General features: G+C 45.3%; 1 protein-coding gene across 1 annotated transcript; it reads left to right on the plus strand.

Annotated features, from left to right (window-relative positions):
* Positions 1–1,887: 1,887 nt before the first annotated feature.
* NUAK2 (NUAK family kinase 2) lies at positions 1,888–22,112 on the plus strand. Its single transcript, XM_051998539.1, has 7 exons — positions 1,888–2,369; positions 11,840–11,960; positions 14,743–14,894; positions 15,992–16,057; positions 18,235–18,354; positions 18,909–19,041; positions 20,187–22,112. Exons 1-7 carry the CDS (start codon positions 2,136–2,138, stop codon positions 21,245–21,247), a joined length of 1,887 nt encoding a protein of 628 aa, XP_051854499.1. The 5' UTR covers positions 1,888–2,135; the 3' UTR covers positions 21,248–22,112.
* Positions 22,113–23,864: the final 1,752 nt, after the last annotated feature.

The following is a 23,864-nucleotide window of genomic DNA, read 5'->3' on the forward strand; positions in this document are numbered from 1 at the left end:
ACTTGAATTGATGAGCTGAACTTTTTTCTGTGTTTGCTATTCTACTGATCTCAAAGATTTGTAGTGAGGGCTGTGCTTTATAAAATGTACAGAGCTATAGAAATGCAAACTACATACCTGTACATTGTTATTTCCCCGGGGGAAAAAAAAGGTGTGTCATTTCACACCAGAGCATTTTCCATAGTCAGTTTTTGTTTGTGTTTTTCCCTCTGATGATATTTGGATTATTCAGAATCTTCACTGGAACTAGATATTTTAATGTTATTAGTGAATCCAATAAGTCTGGGTTTAAGTATCTATTATCTACTACATATAAACCCCTGAGTTTACAAATAATGGGGGCAGAGATTAGATGGGATTCAATTAATTATAAGAAACTCCTAGATAAGAATGTTTCAGTCATCAACAGAGGTAAACACAGTGCTTCAATTAAGAGGTTCTACCAGTACAAAACATTTATTAATCATCTACTATGTATAAGAGACTGAGAATATAAAGAAACAGCAGTGCTGTCCAGGAGTTTACAATGCACTGGGATTACACACGAGAAATAAGACACACACACAGATAAGCATAGCAGTAGCTAGAGGTGATGGGAGCAAAGGAAAGATTCCCTACCACAATACTTTCTTTCTTTTTTTTTTTTCCTGCTTATAATGGCCATTTTATAGCATATTTTAAGCTGTTTCCTTTTTTTATTTTAGTTAATAGCTTTTTATTTACAAGTTTTATGCACGGGTAATTTTACAGCATTGACAATCGCCAAACCTTTTGTTCCAATTTTTCCCCTCCTTTCCTTCACCCCTTCCCCTAGATGACAGGATGATCAGTAGATGTTAAATATATTAAAGTATAAATTAGATACACAATAAATATACATGACCAAATCGTTATTTTGCTGTACAAAAAGAATCGGACTCTGAAACAGTGTAGCCTGTGAAGGAAATCCAAAATGCAGGCAGACAAAAATAGAGGGATTGGGGATTCTATGTAAGAGTTCTTTCGCTGGGTGTAGTTGGTTCAGTTCATTACTGCTCCACTGAAACTGATTTGGTTCATCTCATTGCTGGAGATGGCCAGGTGCATCAGAATTGATCATCATATAGTATTGTTGTGGAAGTATATAATGATCTTCTGGCCCTGCTCGTTTCACTCAGCATCAGTTCACTACCCCAGTACTTTCTGAAAATTTGTGTAAAGATCTCCTTTAGCTGGAGCGAATCAGCAAAGATTTCAAGAACAGACTTCCTTTAAAACAGGGGTTCTTGATCCGGGGCCTGTGAATTTGTGTGCATTTTGAAATATGCCTTTCTGAAACTTTGTATTTTATTTTTTTTAATGCATCTAAAAGCATTATTCTGAGAACGGGATGGAGCCAGCCGCTTCACCGCTAGTGGTCCAAGACAAAAAAAGATTAATGACCCGTTTTAAAAGATTGACGTCCTATCCTCGCCCCTAGTCCTCTCATAGAAAGCACAGCCGAAGCAGCGCGGCTGACATCTCGACATCATTATATCGCCAGGGAAAAACCTTACAACCAGCTCCCAAACCGCGAGTTTAACACTGTCCGAGCCGCGCAAAGTGAGCGGTTTAATTTTATAGCTGGGAAATTCCCCATCTTCAAGAATCAGTAACTCTCAGTCCATTAGTATGACTACTCCGCCCTCCCCCACCAAAAAAAATCCCCCCATTCACTCTCTGCTAAAATCCTCCGTCCCTCTCTTTCCTTCCCTTTCATCATTCCTGGGTACGGGGGAGGGGAGGGCAGGAGAGCTGGACCTTCATTGACACCTTTTGCAGTCACACAGAAAGGGGAGGAGGGAGTCTGGGACCAAGACGGGGACAAGCCAATCAAAGCGTCCAAAGTCACGTGCGGCCTGTTCTCTGACCAATGAGCGGTTGAGGGTGGGGCCAGGTTGCAGGGGGCTTGTAACTTTTATTGGAACTTGGAACGTTGAGTCTCAGTCAGTTTCTTGGATTTGTAAGCGTAGTTCTCGGCCTCTGGGCTACTCACACATGTGCCCCGGGCCCCGGCGCAGCTGAGCTTTCCCGGTGGCGGCTGCTTGCCGCGTTTTCTCCTTCTTCCTTCCGAACCGCGTCCCCAGAGTCTCCGCCCGCCTCTCCTTCCTCTCTCCATGGAGCCTTTCCCTTTCCCCAAACGCTCCAGCCTGGCTTCTTCCCCTTCCACGGGGCTCGCCTTGCCCCTGGCAGACGGACTCATCAAGTCTCCCAAGCCCCTGATGAAGAAGCAGGCGGTAAAGCGGCACCATCACAAGCACAATTTGCGGCACCACTACGAGTTCCTGGAGACCTTGGGCAAAGGGACCTACGGAAAGGTGCAGAAAGCGAGAGAGCGGTCGGGAAGACTGGTGAGTCCGAGTCCTCGGCTGCGGCGGGGAGGGGGAGTCTACGAAGCGTTCCCAGAGGTCTGGGTGATGGGGAAGGAGACGGAGTGATCGAGGGAACCCGGATTCTATTTAGATGCCCAGAGCTGCCTCCTCAGTCCCGTCCTCCCCGTTGGGGGAGAAAAATCCAACCATTTGGTTCCTCAGATTCGATGGAGGATTATCAGGGAGAAAGGGGGAAGAGACGCGAATTCTTGAAGTACCTACATGGGTAGCTTTTGAATTATTTCCTCTCAAAGATAGTAGTGAGGAATGATGGGCTTTATTAGGGGACATCTGAGATCCACCTGTCGGCCAGCCGCGGTGCAAGAGCAGCTTGCTGACTGACTGGGGAGAAGTGTGCGATTGCTCCATTGTCTCGGTTTCTCTTTTCGGTTGCCATCCAGGCTCAATTTAAAGACAAGCTTGCTCCCCGCCCCCCCTCCCCCCCCCTTTGAGGGGAAGAAAGAAAAGCAGAGGTTGCAAAGGACCTTTGGGGACTGTGGGTGATGAGTAGAGAGAGGACTGCTGGGAATTAGCAGCGAGTCTGTTTTGTGATTGGGTTTTAGATGCATTGGGAATGGGGGCTTCAGGATCCCCTCCAACACTAGAGGAGAGGAAATTCTTCAGGGTAGCTCAAACAAGAAAATTGAAAAAGAGGCCAATGGGTATTTGGAGTGAGAAGTACCAGAACATAAGCAAAACCCCCTGAAGAAGGGATTCTTTTAAGAAAAGGCTATGGGGATTTTTGATTTTTTTTGTTTTGTTTTTTAATATCCTTAAAGGTCAAGGTTTAGCGTTTTGGATCTGACCCCAGTCTCCACCCCTTACTTGTTTGCTTGCTGCCTTTGTAGTCAGTTGCTGATTTGAAATGCAAAAAGTCATTCATTGGCGAAGGAGGGAGATGGCTGGAGATGGGTGGAGATGGGGGGATGGATTATGGACCAATCAATAGAATTGTGTGTGTATTTTCACTTCTAATGCCTGGCACAGTCCCCAGATTCTGGCTGCCAACTTGGAGCTGTTGGGCAATACTTAAAACATTTCTGTTTCTAAAGAGGGCCAGGTGAGGAGGATCCGGGTTTTGAGATTATTTGGTCTGAGTCTTTATTCTGTGGTTCTTGGACTGGAATCATTGCCACTGCCTCCATCCCCTCTCCCTGACCCCCAAAGAAAGATGTGTTAACATTTCTAGGAACATTTTCTCTTCCTTCAGAAGGAAGAACAAGCAGTATTGGATACTCAACTTCTGTTCTAAAGAACTTAGCAGCAGCTGCTTCCCAGAGATCACCCCCAGATGTTTTTCTTGGGGAGTGATATCTAAACTTCAGACCCAAGGCTATATTCCTACCTTGAAAATGGAATAGTGGATATAGATTCTTAATTCATAAGACATCCTCTTAATTCCTGGGGAGAAAAGAGCACTTTTTTCTACTCTGCTGCCAACCACTTCAATCAGTCAGCAAATATTTATTATAGTAATGCTTACTATATGCCAAGGTGGCAACTAAGTAGTACAGTGAATAGAACTTTGGGCCTGAAGTCAGAAAGACTCAACTTTCAGAGTTCAAGTTCTCAGATACTTGCTAGCTGTGTGACCTGGGCATATCATTTTAACTAGTTTACCTCAGTTTCCTTATCTGTAAAATGAACTGGAGAAGGAAATGGCAAACCTGTATTTTTATTTTTTTAAAAAAGCTTTTTATGTAACGTATTCAACATGTAAAGGACTGCTTGCCATCTGGGGGAGGGGGTGGAGGGAAGGAGGGGAAAAATCGGAACAGAAATGAATGCAAGAAATGAAAGCAGAAATAATGCTATAAAAAATTACCCTGGTATGGGTTCTATCAATAAAAAGTTATTTAAAAAAGAGAGAGAGAAATGAGAACATGACAAAAATAAAAATAAATAAATAAATAAGCTTTTTATTTTCAAAATATATGCATAGTTTTCAATATTCACCCCTGCAAAACCTTGTGTTCCAATTTTTTTTCTTCTCTTCTTTCCACCTCCTCCCCCAGACAGCAAGATCTTTATACTTTTTATGCATTTTCATCTTTGTTTATATTTCTTTATTATTTGTTTTTATGTATTTTTATCCTTTTATGTTTTCCAATTACATATAAAGACAATTTTCCACATTCTTCAGTATTTTTACCAATCCCCCTCCCCGCCCACAAACTCAGACAAGACTCAGTAACAAAATAGCTGTGTGCCAGATATTGTGCACCTACCCCATGAAGTCTTTCATGATTTCCCTTATTTTCCTCTTGAAAAGGCTGATACTCTTGTGCCTAGAACTCTCTGAATTTCTTACATTTCTGAAATCAGTTATTTTGGTTTGTATATAGCTTTATCTTTTATTAGAATCAAGAATTTAAAGCTGAAAGGAGCCTTAGATCATCTAGTTAAATTTTTTCAGTTAACAGATGAGGAAAGTGAGACCCTGAAAATTTAAAAGATTTATTCAGTTACTGAGATAGAGGTGGCAGAGACTGTAAGTGTCCTCAAAACAAGATCTGTATCATTGCTATCTTTGTCTCCAGTGTGTTGAACACAGTAGGTATTTAATAAACAATTTTTAAAATTTGGATTTGTTGAAATTGAATTCCCAGGTTATCAGTCCTACCTTCTAAGAAAGGCTGTCCTGAGGGGTCCCTGTCTCTACCCACTAGGGTTGGGATGGGAATAGGGGGAGGAGTGACTTCTTTCCTACCACAACCAGCTTGAGAAGGCATCATCAGAAGCCAGATGGGACTGTCCGGTCTGGGGAGAGGAAGGAGGGGACAGTACTAATGGATATTCCAGAAAGGCATCAAAGGCAAGGCAAATATTTGCATTGGATCCTTCAGTCTCCTGAGGATACTCTTGGCATCTAAATGACATTTCCTCCTGTTCTTCCCCAGCAGGAAGCTCAAGGACCTGTGCCCCTAGCTTAAGACACTTGTCTCCTAGAGCTGTTGGGCTGACCCTCTTCTCCCTCACACACACAGAGATCCGGGTACAGAACACTACTGACGTCAGGTCCCATACAACTAGAAAATTAGTGGATGGGCTGGAAATTGGCTCAAGCAGTCAGTTGTTTACATTATCCAGTTGTCTTTTTCTTCATCTCCTGTATCATGTGCTTATGATGGAATAGTTCCCTGAATTCCACACTAGGCTTAATTCCACAGCATATCCACCCATAAAACCCTAGATCAGAGTCTACTATAAGACCTTAACCTCAGGACTGTCTGGGTAATCAGATCTGTGCCAGGTGAGCCATTGTCCGTGTCTGCCTTTCTCTAATAAGTCTTGACCGTTGGACCCAGTCCAGGAAGGCCTAGGTCCTCATCCCTTCTGCCTAGAATAATGGGGGGAGAGATGTTGATACAGTTATTAGCACCTGGTCTTTGCCCAGAGTGGCCTTCTCCTTCATGTGCTCCTCCTTTGATTTTTCTTTTTTCTTCTCTGTATTACAACTGTCCTGGGTGCCTCGGTGCTTCTAGGCTTTTGAGTTAGGGTTAGGGTGCTTCAGAAAATGGTTTTGTTTTATTCCTTAGTACCTATGGGCCAACCCTCCTCAGCACAGTGCTCCAGAGTCCAAGTACTTGGGTTTAAATCTCCCCTCTAATACTTCCTCTCAATATGACTTGGAGCGAGTCACTTAACATCCTCTCCTCCCTCTCCGGGTCTCAGTTTTCTCATTTGTAATATGCAGGAGCCAGCTTGAGGGGAACCCTCTAGGTGTCTTGATCTGTGATCCTTTGATCAAAGATGTTCTTGTCTCCTATAGCCCATGAGGAGGATGGTGCTCCTTTCACAATGTCCCCAGAGGTAGGCAGGCAGTGATTCATAGGCCCTCTCTTGATAGCTTCCTAAACGGGACTCCTTTCTCCCCTGGTGCTAGCCCGAGCCCTTCTGCTTGCCTACTCTGAGCAAGAGAGGGAGAGAGGGAGACTGTTGGCTGCAGGCAGCTCTTGTCCTTGGGCCCCGGCCAAGCCACACACAGGGCTGGGCTGTGAAGCTCCTTGCCCGGGCAGCTTGGCAAGAAGGGTGGAGCAGCTTGGAGGTGGGGGACCTGCCATGGGGGCAGAGGAGGCCAGCCACTCAAGAAAGTTTTTCTTCCTTTGCAGACAATTTCTAGCAGCAGACTCTGTGTGCCCACATTCATACCCAGCCTCTCTGTCCCTCTCTGGCCACTTATCTAAATGGGTCATCTCCCAACACCTCCTTGCCCTGTCTCCCTGGTTCCAGTTGTAGGTGACAGCTACTATTCTAGGTGCCATCACCTACTACCCACTCTCCCCCAAGTCAGATCTAGCTTCTTACTCTTGTCCCAGAACCTGGCCCCTCCAGTTCCCTTGGGATTCCTTTCTTGTGCCTTCATCCTCAAAATCCAGGCCTTTCTCATTTGTGAGTCCTTTTAGAGAGATGATGCTGTCCACACCCAGAGCCCAGGGATCCTTGGCAGAAGAACAGGTGTGTGGGGAGAAGGCCTGAGGCCCCAAACTGGATGCTGAACATTCCCTTCCTTTAGAGCCTTGGGGCATCTGCAAAGAAAAGAACTAGCAGCCTGGCAGAGGGGTAATGGGATGGCTAGGAAAGATAGGATTATGCAGACCTGGAAAGGAACCTTGGATCGGGTAGCCAAACTCCTGATGTAATTTAGGAGGAACCTAAGGCTCAGATGTGAAGTTACTTGCCCACTGGAGTGGATCTTAGATTAAAAGATTTTACCTGGGATTGGACTATTCTAGCTAATTCTCTTCCTCCCTCCTATGAACACCTCCTCCCCTTTATTTTAGTTTGGATCAGCCTGGCTTTCTAATCGTGAACAAAAATCTTAAGATAGACAGCAGCATTCAGGCTTGCCCAGTACCTATTCCCTAGTACCTATCACAGGAGGCACTTAATAAATGCTTATTGGCTGATTCACGGAGATACACCAAGGCCCTATGAACCAGATTAATTAGTAGAAATATTACCAGTCAGATGAAATAATACTATAACAAGAGGAAGGAGTAGATAGAAAATTAGACCTGGGACAGAAAAATTGAAGTGCAAATCTTACCTCAGACATTATTCGTTTTCTAACTGCAAAATGAGGATAATGATAATAGAACCTCCTTCCCAAGGTTGTGGTGAGAATGAAATGAAATAATATTTGTAAAATGCTCCATAATGCTAGCTATTATTAATGGAAGCATGTTTGGTTAATAGAGATGACATCATAATCTTATGAAAAATCTCATATGACAGTTGCCTAGAGCTACTGCTTTTTGAAAAAGTCTAGAATCAAAATTGAAAGTTTGGAAGACTCTTGGAAGTCATTTGAACTCATAAGTATAAATACCTTTCACATCCCTGAATCTGAACACAGGCCTTCCTGACTGGGAGCTCAATGCTCTGTACACTATGGCTCTACCTAGCTATCAGTTCCAGAGCCAGAATTTTCCAGGTTCAGTTTCAGTCTGAGATTTTTTTCCCCCAGAGGCTGCCTTTGAATTGATGTTCATGTTTCTCCTGTTATTATTATTTTTATTCCCTCTGGATAAGTTCATAAGGTTGGAGGGTAGAATGGAGCACTGTCCTTTTTAGCTGGCTACTCTGTGAAGAGGGAAGCTCTTGTCCTGTCCCAATGCATGGGGTTAGGACAAAGATCCCTAGGAAAATTCGGTGAGAAGTGGTGGGATTATTAAGGTGGCCATTAGGGACCCACAGTAGACCAGAGGAGAAGACAGAGTAGAAGTTGATTTCTCCCCAGATATGCTGAAAAAACTTGTGCTCTCAACTTGTCACCTGTTTGGGGACCAACAAGGTGCCCTGATGACACAATCTGTTTCTGGATTGGAAAACAAGGCTGGGAAGCCCCTCCCATCCCTTGGGGACCCCACTAGCTTGAGATGTCCTTTGGGACAGAAAGTGAAAGAAAAAATAAGGGAACTTGGTAGCACTGAAAGAACACTTAAAAGTCAAGAGTTCAGGTCTCTGCCTAAGTTCCCTGCTCCCAGAGAGCCATCCTATATAACAAATAATATTTTTAAAGATTTCCCCCTTCCAAAAAGAAAAAGAGAAAGAGAGAGAGAGAGAGAGAGAGAGAGAGAGAGAGAGAGAGAGAGAGAGAGAGAGAGGAAGAGGAAAAAGGAAGAAAACAGCAAAAATTTATTAATATATTATACCATTACTTTTTCATTTACCCAAGATTTGACTTCCTTTTAGAACTTTTTTCATTTACGTCATCTAGTTATTTTCTCAGTTCAGTTCATATAGCTCTTCCCACATTTTTCTTGATTCCTCTTATTCTTTTCTGTTTAGTAATAATATTGCATTACATTCCTGTACCATGGTTTTTCAGTCCTTCCTCAAATGATGGATGGTCCTTTGTTTCCAGTCCTTTGTTACCACTGAGAGTGTGCTTTGAGTATTTTGGTCTATGTTGGCCCTTCAATTATCCCCTTGACCTCTGTGGAGTAAATGGTTGGCCAGTCTTTGTGATCCATCATTCCTTTCCTGTTACTAGGGATAAGGGTGCTAGCCAAGATAGTGCTCCCTTGTTAATTGGCATTCCTATTTGCTGGCAACTTAATTTATTTTATGATAATAATAATCACAACAATCCACATTTATAGAGTCCTTTGGTGTTCATAAAAAGCCTTTCTCACAACAGCCTTGAGGGAGGGAGTATGCATACTTTCATCCCCATTTTATAGAGGAGGAAACTGAGGCTTATAGAGAAGAAATGAACTGCACACAATCATCCAGTTCAGTCCAATTCAGCAAAAAGTATCTGCTTTAAATATAGCAAATGCTTAATAAATATTTGCAAGCATACCGAAACCCTAGCTAGCCGGGAAGGAGATTGTCTTCTATATCTGCTTTGGAGGCTTGGCCCAACTTGTTTAGGGATCCAGGCTTGTTGGCCTGTGTTTAATTTATATGACTAATGTGTATATATTTTATATCTATGCTTGGCATTCTAATAACTGCTCAATTATTACTTGTTTGATCTATTTTTATGGGTGTGTTTTATTTTATAGCTTTTTTTATTATCTGACAATAATATTTTTTTCTATAGCTCCTTTCTTTTGTAGAACTCAAAGTGCTTTTATATTTTGGGTCTATTGAAACCTACTCTCCCGAAACAGGGAAGGGAGGGCCCCAGTGAGATTCCTCAGGGAAAGTCAAGGCCCAGAGAATTTAAGTAATTTCCTCAAAGTCACACAGTGAATTCATATTAGCAAATGGATAAGAAACCAGATCTCCTTATTTCCCATCCAGGGAACTTTCTATTCTATGTGTTGGTTACTTTAGAAATATGAGGGGGAACAAGAGGAAAACAGAAACTGCAATCCCATCTCATACTAGGGCTGCTGGGCTCATTTACCGGGGCCTCATTCATCTGAATATTTGGGAAGGAGGCCTCTAGGGTGACTGACCTCCATCTCTCTCCCGCCTTGCCCATTGTCCCCAATCGCCTGCTCCTAGAGGGGCTTTCCCCTTTGCCCATTCACTGGGGCTAGGTTGGGCCCCTCCTCCCAGGGCTGCAGATAGAGGGATGGGGGCGGGAGGCCAGGCCATCCCCCTGGCCTGTTGCTGGGGTGACCAGGCTCTTGGCTTTGTGAGCCAGCTCCTCTTACCGGGATTATGACTGTTCCGCATTCTTGTCCGATGGGGGAACTCGGTCCCAGCAGAGTTGGCTGTCCCTCTGAGCCAAGGAGGGCATTCATTGTCTGTCTTTGGGACCCATTTGAAAGAGTGGATTAGAGGCCCCTCCTCTCCTGGGATGGTTTCCTTTTTTTCTGTCCCGCTTTGGCTAATGGGGGTTGGGGGGCAAATATTCAAAGCCCCTCTGGAGAGAAGCCTCCTGGAGTATTAAATCAGAAACTATTCACCTCTGTCTGTGTTCAGGTTTCTAAAAACTTGTCTGTCAGGCTGGATGCAGGAAGAAATTTTATGTTTACTGTTCCAACCTTCTGCAGACAAGAAGTTATTGGGAGCAGGTTGATTTTCCTCCCCCTCACCCCCCCCCCCCCATAGTGGTTGACTTTCCCATAATAATCCCAAGTCTGATTCTGATCCTTGAACACTGACTGAATCTTTCTCCTCCCTCCATCCCCCAAGTTCTGCTGTTCCATTGTCATTTGTAAGGTAGCAGCTGCCTCTCTGAACTCCTGCAGAGAAGGGGCTCCTATCAATCATATTTTCCTCCATGACCCCTTATGCCACTCAGAAACAGAAAGCTCAGTCTCTGGTGCTTCCCCATCTTTACAAATGAAGACTTGAGGGTTAAAGAGTGACGCCCACTCAAGCCCCCATTCCAAGAGACGTACCCTTCCACTAAGAATTGCCTTGATATTGTTAATGTCCCAGATTTTCCCTGGTCTGATAATATTTGTGCTTTCTATGTAGCCAGGTACGATGCTTAAGCGCTTTACAAATATTATTAATCCTCACAATAATCTTGCACAGTGGCTATTATATTATTAGTTCTATTTGACAAATGAGGAAACTGAGACAAACAGAAGTTCATCTTTCTCTCCCAGAGTTCATAACTGCCAGTAAATCTCTGAGGGCAGATTTAAAACTGGCAGCTTCCCAACTTTAGGGCCATGGATTTATCCACTCACTGAACCACCTACTGGCCTCAACAAATGCACAGACTCTGCCCCTTGGGCAAGAGGTTTTGGCCTGAGGTCCTTGAACTTGCTTTTTTGATATTTTGATAACTATATTTCAGTAGATTTGGTTTCTTTTGTGATCCTGTACATTTGATTTCACACATTTAAAAGCATGATTCTGAGAAGGGTCCATAGATTTTATTTAGTTGCCAAAGAGATCCACAAAAAAGGTTTCATCATTCCTGAAGTCCTTCAGGTCTAGGACTAAACCACACCCAAATGGCCTCAGGGAGGTAAGACTCTAAAATCACCTGAGCTGGTGAGATTCTCTTGTCAGCAGTTCTGATGAGTAACAGCTCTCCCTGTCCAGAAGTTCTTTATCCTATCTTGTAGCCAGTTTAATCCTGTTTTTCCCTGTATTTTGCTCTCACAAGACAGTTAGCATTGAGACTTGGTAGGAATTTTTAGAAGTCATCTAAAGCACTCCATTCCCATAGGATCATATATTTTGAACTTGAAGAGACCACACACTCCTCATTTTTTACAGATGAGGAAACTGAGGTACAAAGTAATATGATTTATTCTGGGTTCACCTATTTGAACCCAAATGCTCCTGACTCACAAATCCTGTCCACTACTATCCAGAGCTGCTTCTGTAATTTAGACATAAAGTGACCATCTATTCAAGGTCACACAGACCCAAATAGCAAAGTCAGGATTTCAGGAAAACCCGGGATTATTCAGTTTTATCGTCCCATTGTGTCACTGATTTTATATCTATGTGCAAAGAGACTTTCAGGAAAATGAATATGAAAAAAACCTCTGAGTAATAATTCTCCCTTCGTCTCCCAGGTGGCCATCAAGTCCATCCGGAAAGATAAAATCAAAGATGAGCAGGACCTGCTGCACATCCGGAGGGAGATTGAGATCATGTCATCTCTCAACCACCCACATATCATCACCATCCACGAAGGTAAGGAAATAGGAAGGGGGGATAAAGGGAGGGTATCATTTGAGGTTGTCCAAATTTCTCAGCCTCCAGGAAATTCTTCACAGTGCCCAGGAGATATTTAGATAACAGATTATTCAATGAAGGGAAGGGATGGGGAAAGGGAATAAGCATTTATTAAGTACCTCCTGTGTGCCAAGCACTATGCTTAATGTTTTACAAATAATACCTCATTTGAGCCTCACAACAACCCTGGTGCTATTTTATGATCCCTGTTTTACAGTTGAGGAAACTGAGGCAAACAGATGTTAAGTGACTCATCTAGGGTCATACAGCTAGTAATTCTGGGGGAAAATTCAAAGGTCTTCCTAATTTCAAGTTCAAAATGCTCCATACCTTATATGTTATGTTACCTCTATAATTATATGATAATTCACATTTTATAAAGTGCTTTAAAGTTTAAATCCAAACACTCATCAATCCACAAATTGCAGTTCATATTTTGATAACATTTTACAACTACAACATACTTTCCAAGCATTATCTATTTTGACCTTTACAGAGGCTCTGTGAGAGCAGGGGTAGGTGGGGTAAGCCAGAATGACCCAGAAGTTGGAACACACTTTATTATCTCCATTTTACAGATGAGGTCACTTGGCTCTTGGTCTGGACATTCCAGCGCAGGTTCCATGGCACCTTCCCAGACCTTTTCACACAAAATCCTGAATTCAAAGACTACCCTCACTACCATCCCTCCTCCCCAAAGGTGTTCATAGACGCACAGACACACAAGCATAGACAGAACCCAAGTGTCTCATTTCCCCTGGACCTGTAGCCTGAGTCACTCCCGCCTGCGGGCTAGCTCGCCACCTGCCCTGCTCTGTTCTCTCCTCCTCCCCTCCTTCATCCCGGCCTCCTCTCCTTGACGTCAGTCATTCCAGCCACCTTCTGTCCTGGGTTCCAAACAATTGGGGGAGTGGGGAGAGGGCAGACACCCGCCTGCACCTGTCTGCATTGTGTTCTTAATGCTTCTTAGAAAGGGAAGGAGAGAAGGGGCCGGGAGCGGAGACCCGCCGACTTTTCACTTTATCCCCATTTAATGACAGGGAGCAGGCGGGGAAGCATCCCAAACCACTCCCTCTCAGACGGTTTCTGGTTCCCGGGAAGGCTGCAGAGACAAGAGCAGCTAGCCCGGGCCTGGCCCTTCCACCCCAGCCAATCATGCAGAAAGTCTGGGCAAATGGTAGTAAAGGCTGATTGTATCCGTTTATTTTCCAGGGGAGGGCAGGAAGGGGACGATATATTGGCTAAGACGAGTTTGGTGATTGGATGGGGTGTGTGTATGTGTCCACGTATATGAATTTTCTTTCGAGTACCTATGGCCTTGTTTGCAGGGAGAACCACCCCCCATAGGGACATTCTGAGACCTCCTCCCCCAAAGTCCATTTATAGATGAATTTGAAGACTACTCTGTCTAATTCCTTTGGCTCCTTCAGGCGTTGGGGTAAAGGCTATGAAAGGTCAGGTCCCGTCCCGATCCTGCTACAGGCTTCTGGGGGTAGGGATAGGGGTAGGGGAGTAGAGTGCCTATGCTCCTCCTCTTGGATGTGCCCTAACTAGCTCTGAGTGGGCTTATCTCCTTGGAATTTCTGGGACAGAGATTATATTCTCTCCTCTGCCATCGGGGCACAGTCGGAATCCAGGGACCTGAGCCATAAGCAGCTGCTAAATTCTTCCGTTCCCCTAAAAAAGAGCACAAACATTGCACTTTTCACCACGAGATCCTAGACATGCTTTATGATATTCTGGGGAGTTCTGACCCAGGCATGTTACTCGGGTCCTAGTCCTATGGCCTTGAGAGCTACATCCACCCAGGTTCTTTTTTCAGACCTAGACAAGAAATTGTATAGAGAGTATGTTTAGGACTGACTCAGCAAGGTAAACTCATAGGACAGTGCTCAGGCAACAGGCAGAGCTCGCACTTGGGTGCACATATGCCCATCCTGCCTGCTGAGGGACCAGTTTAGTAAATCATCCTTTGCCCTAGTTTTTCAGGAACGACAGGTAGGTAATTCCTTGGGGCTAGGGCATGGGCCTCCCATGCTACACCCTCACAGGCTTTTCAAGAAGCACAGTGTCAGAGGCTCCCTGAAAGATCCCTAAGACAGTCTTCCCCACCTTCTGAATGAACAGGTAGCAGCAGAGAGACGGCCTGTGAGGGGTTTCTGTTGCAGGTGAGAGGGCCAGGTCCCTCGCAGTCCTGCTCTGTGCTTCTCCACATTTATACTTTGCTATATTTTAGGGCAAGGAGCATGTCTCATTTACATTTTGCTTGTATTCCTGGCACAGAGCTCTCTAGGCTCTTCATAAATGTTTGTTGAATTTAATTGAGAAGATACTCCACCCACCCCAATCCCACTCTTACTAAAAATTGGCAGGCCGAGAGCCTTTAGTTTCACACCTGTGGAGTAGACCTGGCCCACTGTTGCAAGGAAACTTGAAGCCTATTGCCCCCACAGGTGTTTGGGTGGTACTATTAGTAGGATGTTTCCATGGGTATAGATTAAGGGGTTTGGACTCTTAAATCTATAATCCCATCCTAAGTCCCCCTCAAGGTTCTCCTTGAAAGCCAGAAGCCTCACTCAGCTTATATTTTGGTAGGACGATCTGAGCCCCTGAGCACAACGCCTTGGAGCCCTAGCTTCCTGGGCACATGCCAGTCTGCTTCCAGCCCTACGTCCTGCCTGCTGTCGCCCCAAACAAGATACCCCTAAATCTGACCGCTTCCCCCCTCTTTTTGCCACAGTGTTTGAAAACAGCAACAAGATTGTCATTGTCATGGAGTACGCCAGCCGGGGAGACTTGTACGACTACATTAGTGAACGGCAGCGTCTCAGTGAGCAAGAAGCCCGGCATTTCTTCCGACAGATTGTCTCAGCGGTGTACTACTGCCACAAAGTAAGGCGCCTTCGTCCCAATCCACACCTGCCTGTCCTTCCTTGCCCTGTCTGTCCCCCCTGCCAGGATCTCTTGGATTCGCCCTCCACGTTCTAGGAAGGGGCTGGAAAGTTTGTCTGTGGTAGTCAGGCAAGAGGGTCTCCAGACTCCCATTCTAGGATCCATTGCCTCCAAGGAAGCATATAAAGGGATAGGAAATGTTAATACTGAGATGGACCTTAGGGAAGAACATTTCCATAGTCATTGTACAATGGAAGGAGAGAATTTTACATGAAACCATGAGTCTATTACAGAATTTGCTTTTTTAAGTATATAGTAAATTTCATATGTAACTTTCAAAACTGTCCTACTTTTGGGTGATTCCTTCTATTCACTTATTTGTAGAAGGGAGAACTCGTTTCTTAGCCACATGTACACACAGATTCCACCTCCCCCATCCATTAAAAGGAAAAAAAAGTCCTTATAACAAATGTATATTTATTATAAGCAAACCAAATTATTTAACTGGATACATCCAGAAAGGAATGTCTCATTTCACATTTTGAGTTCATAATCCAGCTAGAGTTGGATGGCATGCTTTAATATGGATCCTCTGGAATTATAATTGGTCATTATATTGATCAGAGAGGTCTTACAAAGTGTTTCTTTATGATGTTGTTATTGTATAGATTGTTCTTATGGTTCTGTTCATTTCACACTCTCAGAAACCTTCCCTCTTATTTCTTACAGCACAATAATGTTCTGTTACATTAATTTCCCTCAGATTTGTTCAGCCATTCCTCATATTGATGGGCATTCCTTCAGTTTCTAGTTTTTCACTGTTTCAAATAATGCTGTAAAATATTTTTGTGCATTATCATCTCCCTTTTTTCAGAAGCAACCAGAGGGATAGATAGGTTGATTTGCCCAGCTAGCAAAAAGTAGACTAGGTACTTTGGCCCCAAAAGCAAAACTCTATAAATTATCCCACATTTCCAATGTTTAGTCTATGACTCCCTTTTTTTTTAGGGTCCCCAATTTCTCCATGTTCTTTCCACTGACTTCCTGGTCAGTATACCTTCCTGCTTGACCTATTCTTGTCTTTCCTCCCTTTCCAGAATGGGATTGTCCACCGGGATCTAAAGCTGGAGAATATCCTCCTGGATGCTAATGACAATATCAAGGTGAGTCTCATTTTCGTTTCTGAAGCCTCTCCCATTCTAAGCCCTTAGGGCAGGTGGCTGAGCAGAGCTTTCCAGATGCTCACAGAGTTCATGGCAGTTGGCCTTTGCCCACAGCCTGGGGCCTTTATCTTCTGTGTTGGATGCATTTGATGGGGATCTTCATTCTGTACCACTTCCTAGAAATCATCCAGGGCATCCTTATTATCCATATAATGTAGCCCTATCTTGCTTCTGCTGACTGGAGTCCCAAGCAATGATAAGCGGCTCATTTGAAGTTAGAAGGAATTCTTTATCAACGTTAATCCCCAACTGCTGACTCAGAAGGCCAGGAAAATGACAGAACAGAAAGAGCCAGTTTTCGAGTTCAAGTAAATAAGGTTCATATCTCACCTCTGATATTTACCCTCTGTGTGACCTTGGACACAGGACTTTTTTAGACCTCACTGTCTTTGTAAAGTGAAGCGATTAGACTAGAGAATTTCTGAAGGCCCTTCCAGTGCTAAGCCTATGATCTTATAACTTTAGAAGACACTCTTGTTATCTCAGATTTAACTAGGTATCTTTAAAATTTTTTTCTTAAGTTTTTTTGGGGAGGATTAACAAGTATTTGCTTTCCCTCCCTCCCAAATTCAAAATGACAATGAAATGAAGAACAAATCTAAATCAAATGTGTACCCACATTGGCCATTTCAATAGATGTATGTCTCATTTTGCATCTTAAGTCCATGACCTCTGTGTCGGGAGGTAGGTTCAGCTTAGTGTCTTTGAGCTTGGGTCTTTCAGCCCGGATTCTGCAAGAAAAAGCAGCTTCAGCATGGGGGCCAAGCATCTGTGTAGCCATGCTTTGGGTGCCATCCAAGAGGAAGAGGTCTGACCCAATCCCAAATGGGGAATGTACTTCCCATGGTTCCTTGCCCTTGAGTGCCCTTTGCCTATGGGTTCCTGGAACAGGTGGGACCTCCCTTGCAGCTGGCCAGAGATAACTGGCACCAATAAACTAGTTTTCTAGAATAGGCTTGAACTTTCCCATCTTTGCTTAATGACCTGACTACCTTGATAAGGGACCAATTAAGCCATAAACCTTCTAGCCACGGTTTCATAAACAACTACTGACTGAAACTAATCTGAGGGTGATTTAGAGGCTGAGGTGGTCAGGAAAGTGGTCTCAAGTTTACCACCTTGGTGTGAACTGTCTGGACTCCAGATAATACTGAACGGCAAGGTGGTTAGTGGCTAAAATGCTGAATTTAGTCAGAAAGACCTAGGTCCCGGTCCCATCTCAGACGTACTCGATGGGAGCTCCAAGGCGAGTTGCAACTTTAATTTGCAAAATGGGGGATAGGGGTTTCTGGGAGGATCAGCTGAAATAACGAAAACAGCTCTGTACACATGTTGAGTTGTGATTAGGACTGCACTTGGGGTTCCTGACCTTTTAGAGGCTCTTACCTCAAGTCTTGTTAGTACAAAGGTTCAGGTTGTTTCTAAGTCAGCTATCTCCTGACCATAACTCTTTAACAGCAAAGAGACCATTCCACCACACCCCTTTCAGTTCGGGCAGTATAGAGAGAAATGGGTTATTTACTGGGAAGGTAGCTTATGCTGGGAGGGCTAATCAGTAACCAAGGGTCTCTCTTAAGGTCATGGCCTTTGGATTTAAATTTAAAGGTCTGTCTCTTCCTCCTTCCGTGCTTTTCCCCAGATCCTCCTTACAGTCATCAGAAAAAAGTCTTGTTTTGTGTCCAGCACTGTGCTAGGAAAGCAGAAGTCCAGGCTATAGGAGTGTCCTTCCCTCCTTCAGTAGCCTCGTTGGTTGGAGGAAAACAAGACTAATATCCCCTAGATAGCAATTCCCTGATCCCATCCACGCCCCGACAATACATGCATTACGGGCTGGGATGGGTGCTTAAGGATCACTGAGGTCTATAAAAGTCACCAAAAGTTTCATGAAGCAGAGGAGAGATCATAAGTTCACGGATTTAGAGCTTTAAAAAAAAGGATGCTAGAGGCTATCTAGACCAAACTCCTCATTTTATAAATGAGCAAGGAAGCTTAACATTCTTCCTCCCCCATATGCCCTTTTTTGGTGAGGAAAGTGAGCAGAACCTGCTGCAGAGGGGCAGGGGAGAAAAGCTCTTTCCAGCCTCCGTGTAACCTCCACCTCTTGTCTGACCCCCCAGATTGCAGACTTCGGCCTCTCCAATCTCTACCAGCAGGACAAGCTCCTGCAGACCTTCTGTGGGAGCCCCCTCTATGCTTCTCCCGAGATTGTCAATGGGAAGCCGTACATGGGCCCAGAGGTGAGTAGCCCCTGCATCCGCTGGTCCCCCTGGGGATTCCTGTACCTTCCTGGAGCCTTGGTCTCGTTGGGACAAGCAGGAGTCCTTAGCCAGTTGTGCAGGTGTTAGAAGTGGGGCCAGACACCGAGCCTGGTAAGAATAAGGGCTCCACCCCGGATCTCCTGCAGTTGCCTTATTTATGCAGGTAACAGATCCTGTGCCTCATTTCCCACAGCTATAAAATGAGGAGGCTCTTTCTCTTTCAGTATCCATGCTTCAGATGACACACAAGGCAGTGGGTATGTTGTAGTTGCCTTTTGTTTGAAGATCATATCAAAGTTGACCACTCCTTAGAGCCAGGAAGGATTATCTTGTGCATAACCTCACTCCTTTCTGCTCCAAAATAATTGTCTTTCTACCTTGGCAAGGGAAGGAAAGCTGCCTACCTGTGGCCCTAAACATCCAGTATGCCCAAAAGACATTTCTTACCCAATGGGATCCTGGGGTGGGGAGGCTGGCAGCTCTGCCCAGGAAGTGGGTGCCCTCAGTCACCAATGCCCCCCTCTCTCTGTCAGGTGGACAGCTGGTCTCTGGGTGTTCTCCTCTATATCCTGGTTCATGGCATGATGCCTTTTGACGGACAAGATTACAAGAGCCTTGTGAAACAGATCAGCAACGGGGAATACCGAGAGCCCATCAGACCTTCTGGTGAGTAGCATGAGATGTACTGGGTTTGCCCGATAAAGCTCCTTCCTCTCTCTGGCTCCCTTTGTAAAATAGAAGGCAGAAGAAATATGTAGCATTGACCAGCTCCAAAAAGGTTTAGATATCGCCCTCCACTTCAGATATCATCTTGTCTCTCCCCCTCCCTCCTAAAGACCTGTCAATATTCCAAAAAAAATGGAGCCATCTCCCAGGAAAATGGATCATAAGTCACTTTCCTTCCCTAAGACAATGCTTTCCTGTACTTGGGAAAGTTCTTTCCAATCGATACTTCGATTTTTTAATTCATTTTTTAAAAAACTTAGGCCCAAGGAGGAAGAGTCAAAAAAAAAATTATTGCCTTCTTCCTCAGGGATCATTGTAAATCTCCTACTATGGTCATGATCCAGTCACCAGTAGGACCTCATGACCACCTCTTTGTATAAAGTTCTGCCTCAGGCACCAGGGAGATGGAGAAAAGGTATCAAGAACATCATAGATTACCGTGGTCCTTGAGAACCCTGTGAGTGTAAGGAGCACACTCTAGCAGGAAGCAGGACGGAGAGCACTAACAAACTAGCAGAGATCAGGGGCAAAGGAACCCCCTCCAGGGAGGTCTGAGGGGGTCTAGACTCTGGAATGCAATGGAAGACTCAGGGTACTTGAGATCCCTGTGAGTATAATGAGGATACTCCAGTAGAAAGAAGGACCTAGACCACTAATAAACCAGCAGAGACCAGGAGCCAAAGCAACCCACCTCCATGCTGAGGGGTCTGGAGGACTCAGGAGGTTTCCTGCAGAAGGCGGAGTTTGAAGGGGACCTGGCTGGTGGCAAAGGAGTAAAATTAAAAAGTGGAGAAACAGAAAAAGGAGAGAATGAACAAGTGTAGTTAGTCAGTTAATGTGCATTTATTAGATACCTACTGTGTACCCTTTGTATTAAAACTTGGTATGGTCTCTCAAGAAGCCCACATTCTAATAGGGGAGATAACAATTAGAAGGGGGAGTTTGGGTTTTTTTAGACAACCAAGGTTACAGTCACACAGCTGCCAAGCAGGGATAATATTAACCTGAGTGAGGAGGCAGGCGGTAGGGGAAAGGCCATTGGGGGATGCTCTGTTAATTCCCTTGCTTTCTTTTCTGCTTTCCAGATGCTTGCGGACTGATCCGGTGGCTGCTAATGGTGAACCCCACCCGCAGGGCCACCCTGGAGGATGTGGCCAGCCATTGGTGGGTCAACTGGGGCTACGCCACGCCAGTCGGGGAGCAGGAGGCCCTTCAGGAAAGCGGAGCTCCGGGGGGGGACGCGCCCCGGGCCACCGTGGCCGAGTGGCTCCGCCGTTCCTCTCGGCCCCTCTTGGAGAATGGTGCCAAGGTGTGCAGCTTCTTTAAGCAGCACACGACGAGCGGGAGTGGGCTGGAGCGCCAGCACTCGCTCAAGAAATCCCGCAAGGAGAACGATATGGCTCAGTCTCTCCAGGGCGGGGCGGGGGCAGAGCCCTCCCCTGGCCCGGGCAAGGGCATTCTCAAGCTGCCCAAGGGCATCCTCAAGAAGAAGGCGGCTTCTCCGGCGGAGGGACAGAGGGAGGGCTTGGGGGAGCCCGCCCCAGAGCCCACCGTGGCCCCCATCAGTCCCAGGCACGCTGCCCCGGCGCTCCCCAAGAAGGGCATTCTCAAGAAACCTCGGCAGAGGGAGTCGGGCTACTACTCCTCCCCCGAGCCGAGTGATTCAGGGGACCTTTTGGATGCGGGCGACGTGTTTGTGAACAGCTTCCCCAGTGTCAGGGAGCCCTCGAGGCCCCCGCAGCTTCCCCTCCACCGCAAGGGCATCCTCAAGCACAATGGCAAGTTCTCGGGGGCCTCGCAGGAGCTCGCCGTCTTCGGGTCCCTGGACGAGCTGGCCCCGGCCCTCTCCTCCGCTCGGGCCGCCCGCCCCTCGGGGGCTGTGAGCGAGGACAGCATTCTGTCCACAGAGTCCTTTGACCAGCTGGACCTGCCGGAACGCTTGCCCAACCCTAAGCTGCCCCTGCGCGGCTGCGTGTCGGTGGACAACCTGGTGGGCCTGGACGAGCCGGGGCCCCGGAGCTCCGGCTCAGGGCTCAGGAGGTGGAGGCAGGATCCCCTCGCCGACAGCTGCTTCTCCCTGACGGACTGTCAGGAGGTGACTGAGACATACCGGCGGGCGCTGGCTGTTGGCATGAAGCTCAGCTGAGGGTGGGAAGGCAGCGGTTCCTCCCTGTCCTTTGTGTCTGTTAAAGAAGGCTCAAACACTTGGCCATCCCTCTGCCTCGGAAGACACTGCCTTGTAGGCTGAAGAGAACTGGACTTAAAGCCCTGAGGAGGGGAGGGAAAACCCCATGCCTCGGCCACACCAGTAGAAAGGGGAGGGGTGAACAAGTGGCCAAAGATGTCTGAATGGACAATCTGCAAGTGGCCAACTCCTGATACGCCAAGAAACCAGACAACTGCATCCGCCTCTCGCTCCAGGACGAGGGGAGGTGTTGAGTCAGCTTGGAAGACTTCCAGAGTCTAGTTTTCAGAAGAAACAGATTCTTTCTCAAGCCTGAACTCCAAAATGGACATAAGGTGCCCATTGTGGTGCCTTTGTGACTTTTACAGTGTCATGGCGGGGGTGTCTCTGGCACCTCCCTGAACGAGGGGGGGGTCCACTCAGTAGTTCGAGAACTACATATCTCTTCCCCCTTTCCCTGTTGCCTAAGCCCGTATCAGGCTTTTCCCTCAGAGCCACTGAGGGAAGCTGCTATAAATCCACAGGACTTGAAAAAGGGCCCTTTGCTGCTGCACAAATACAATGGTCATCTCAGTGGGGGCCCTGGCTCCTGGATCTTTGAACCTCAAATGAGGAAGGCTACCAGTCCTCCTTATTCTTTCCCCAATTCCCCACCCCATATCTGACCTCTTCTCTAATGGGTGGGTGGATGGATCACAGTCCTGGGGTCTTTTTGTCTTGAAAAGAGAAGTTTTCTATTTATTTGTATTTTCTCAAGTGATGTGTTATTTTTTGAAAAATAAACTTATTGTTTTCAATAATATGAATGGGTTGAATCCTCCCAAAATGGTGTTTCGGTGTTTTTTTGTGTTATGGTCACAAGGAACAAAATGCAACAGCAATACCCACCCAAAAAATGAGCAATAATCAAATTCAGGGAAATGAAAGTACATAAGAAAACATTCTGTAGCCCAGTTCCTCATCTTTCTGATCTATTTTAAATTAAGTTTCTTTGTTATTGTCATGATTTTTCAGACCCACAAGCATTCAGCTCCACTGACTTTACCACCTCAATTGCAGAAACTTCTCTGTCATATCCCATTGACTGGATTTAGGATTGGCCCAACTTGCTCGTGATCCTGATTACTGGGGGACTTTGGAAAAGCTTGTGGACTCTTATCATTTCTAACTACACATGACAACCCTTTCCCCACTTCAGTCATCTGATTACTTAAATCAAACTGATCTCAAATTTTGGAAGCTGAGTCGAGGATCACACTGACAGGGAGGCACTTACTTGCCAATAGTTAAGATTAGCTGTTTCACTGGGCAAAGATTCAGAACAGTATGGCACCTTTTGGGCCTCAAGGTTCCTGAAATCTAAGATGCTTCCAGGACGGCCATCCCAGTGTTAGTGTAGCTGAGAACCATGTATATCATAAGCACCGTGAGTTAATGACAGCAAGGAGGAATCAGCCATAAAAGCAAGGGACAACGTCAAGTCTTGGTTAACCAGTCACAGTAGGAGGAAGGAACACAAATATATCTGTACTGCGCAAGCCAAACCAGGCATACAAAACGGGGCAAGGCAGGCATTTTCTGAAAACAAGCCCATCATTTATAACCTTCAAAAGAAAGCTGCATCTGATGTGCTTGACCCCCAAGACTTTACAGAATTTGAGAGCTAGAAGGGACCTTTGCGGCCATTTACCACAAGCTATATGCAAAAGTAATCTCTTCTACAGCATACCCAGCTATTATTGGTCATCCAGCTTGTCCTTTAATTAAGAAATAGATCTGAAAAAATTTGGATCTTTCTTTACTTACATTCTTGTGAAGCTTCCAGTATGTGATAAGAGACCAAGTGTATTTGAAGGATTTTCCTTCATTTGTTATATTATGAAGTTTTCCCCTTGAATTCTTTATTGTTTGATTAGGTTTGACCTTTTGCCAAAGGCTTTCCCTTATTTTAACCTATTGGTCAATAAATATTAAGTATATACTAATTTCCAGGCACTATGCTAAGAAGCAAAAAGTTTCCCCAGCCTTCTGGGAGGACGGGGACTGAGGAAGACCACCTCAAAAGGAAGTTGAAAGTCAAAGTGGAAGAGGAAAGAAGAAAATACCTTAAGGGGCAGCTAGTTGGTGTAGAGAGCACCAGCCCTAAAGTCAGAAGGACCTGAGTTCAAGTCTGCTCTCAGACACTTAACGCTTCCTAGCTGTGTGACTCTGGACAAGTCACTTAACCCCAATTGCCTCAGTCAAAAACAAACAAAAAAAAAAGTAGGGAATGGGGAAAAATTCAAAGATGTCTCAAAGTGATGTAGCTGGTGAGAAAAGAGATAATTAATTGATCAGAGAGACAGAGTGGCATTGAAGGTGGAATCCCAAGGCTGATGAAATCTGGGGAGCTCTAGGGTAGAAGCTAATTTGACGAGAGATCTCTGATGGATAATGAGGTTCTCCAAAAGCTCCTGCTTTTAGATACCATGCTGGTAGCCACAAATGTTAGGCATTGCAGAATCCACTGAATGAGATCTTTAATTACTCAAGACTTTGACCAAACCATCCACACTAGAAAAATCAAATAGGGGAAAAG

This window comes from Antechinus flavipes, chromosome 4, assembly GCF_016432865.1.
Source record: "Antechinus flavipes isolate AdamAnt ecotype Samford, QLD, Australia chromosome 4, AdamAnt_v2, whole genome shotgun sequence".
NCBI classification, from domain to species: domain Eukaryota; kingdom Metazoa; phylum Chordata; class Mammalia; order Dasyuromorphia; family Dasyuridae; genus Antechinus; species Antechinus flavipes.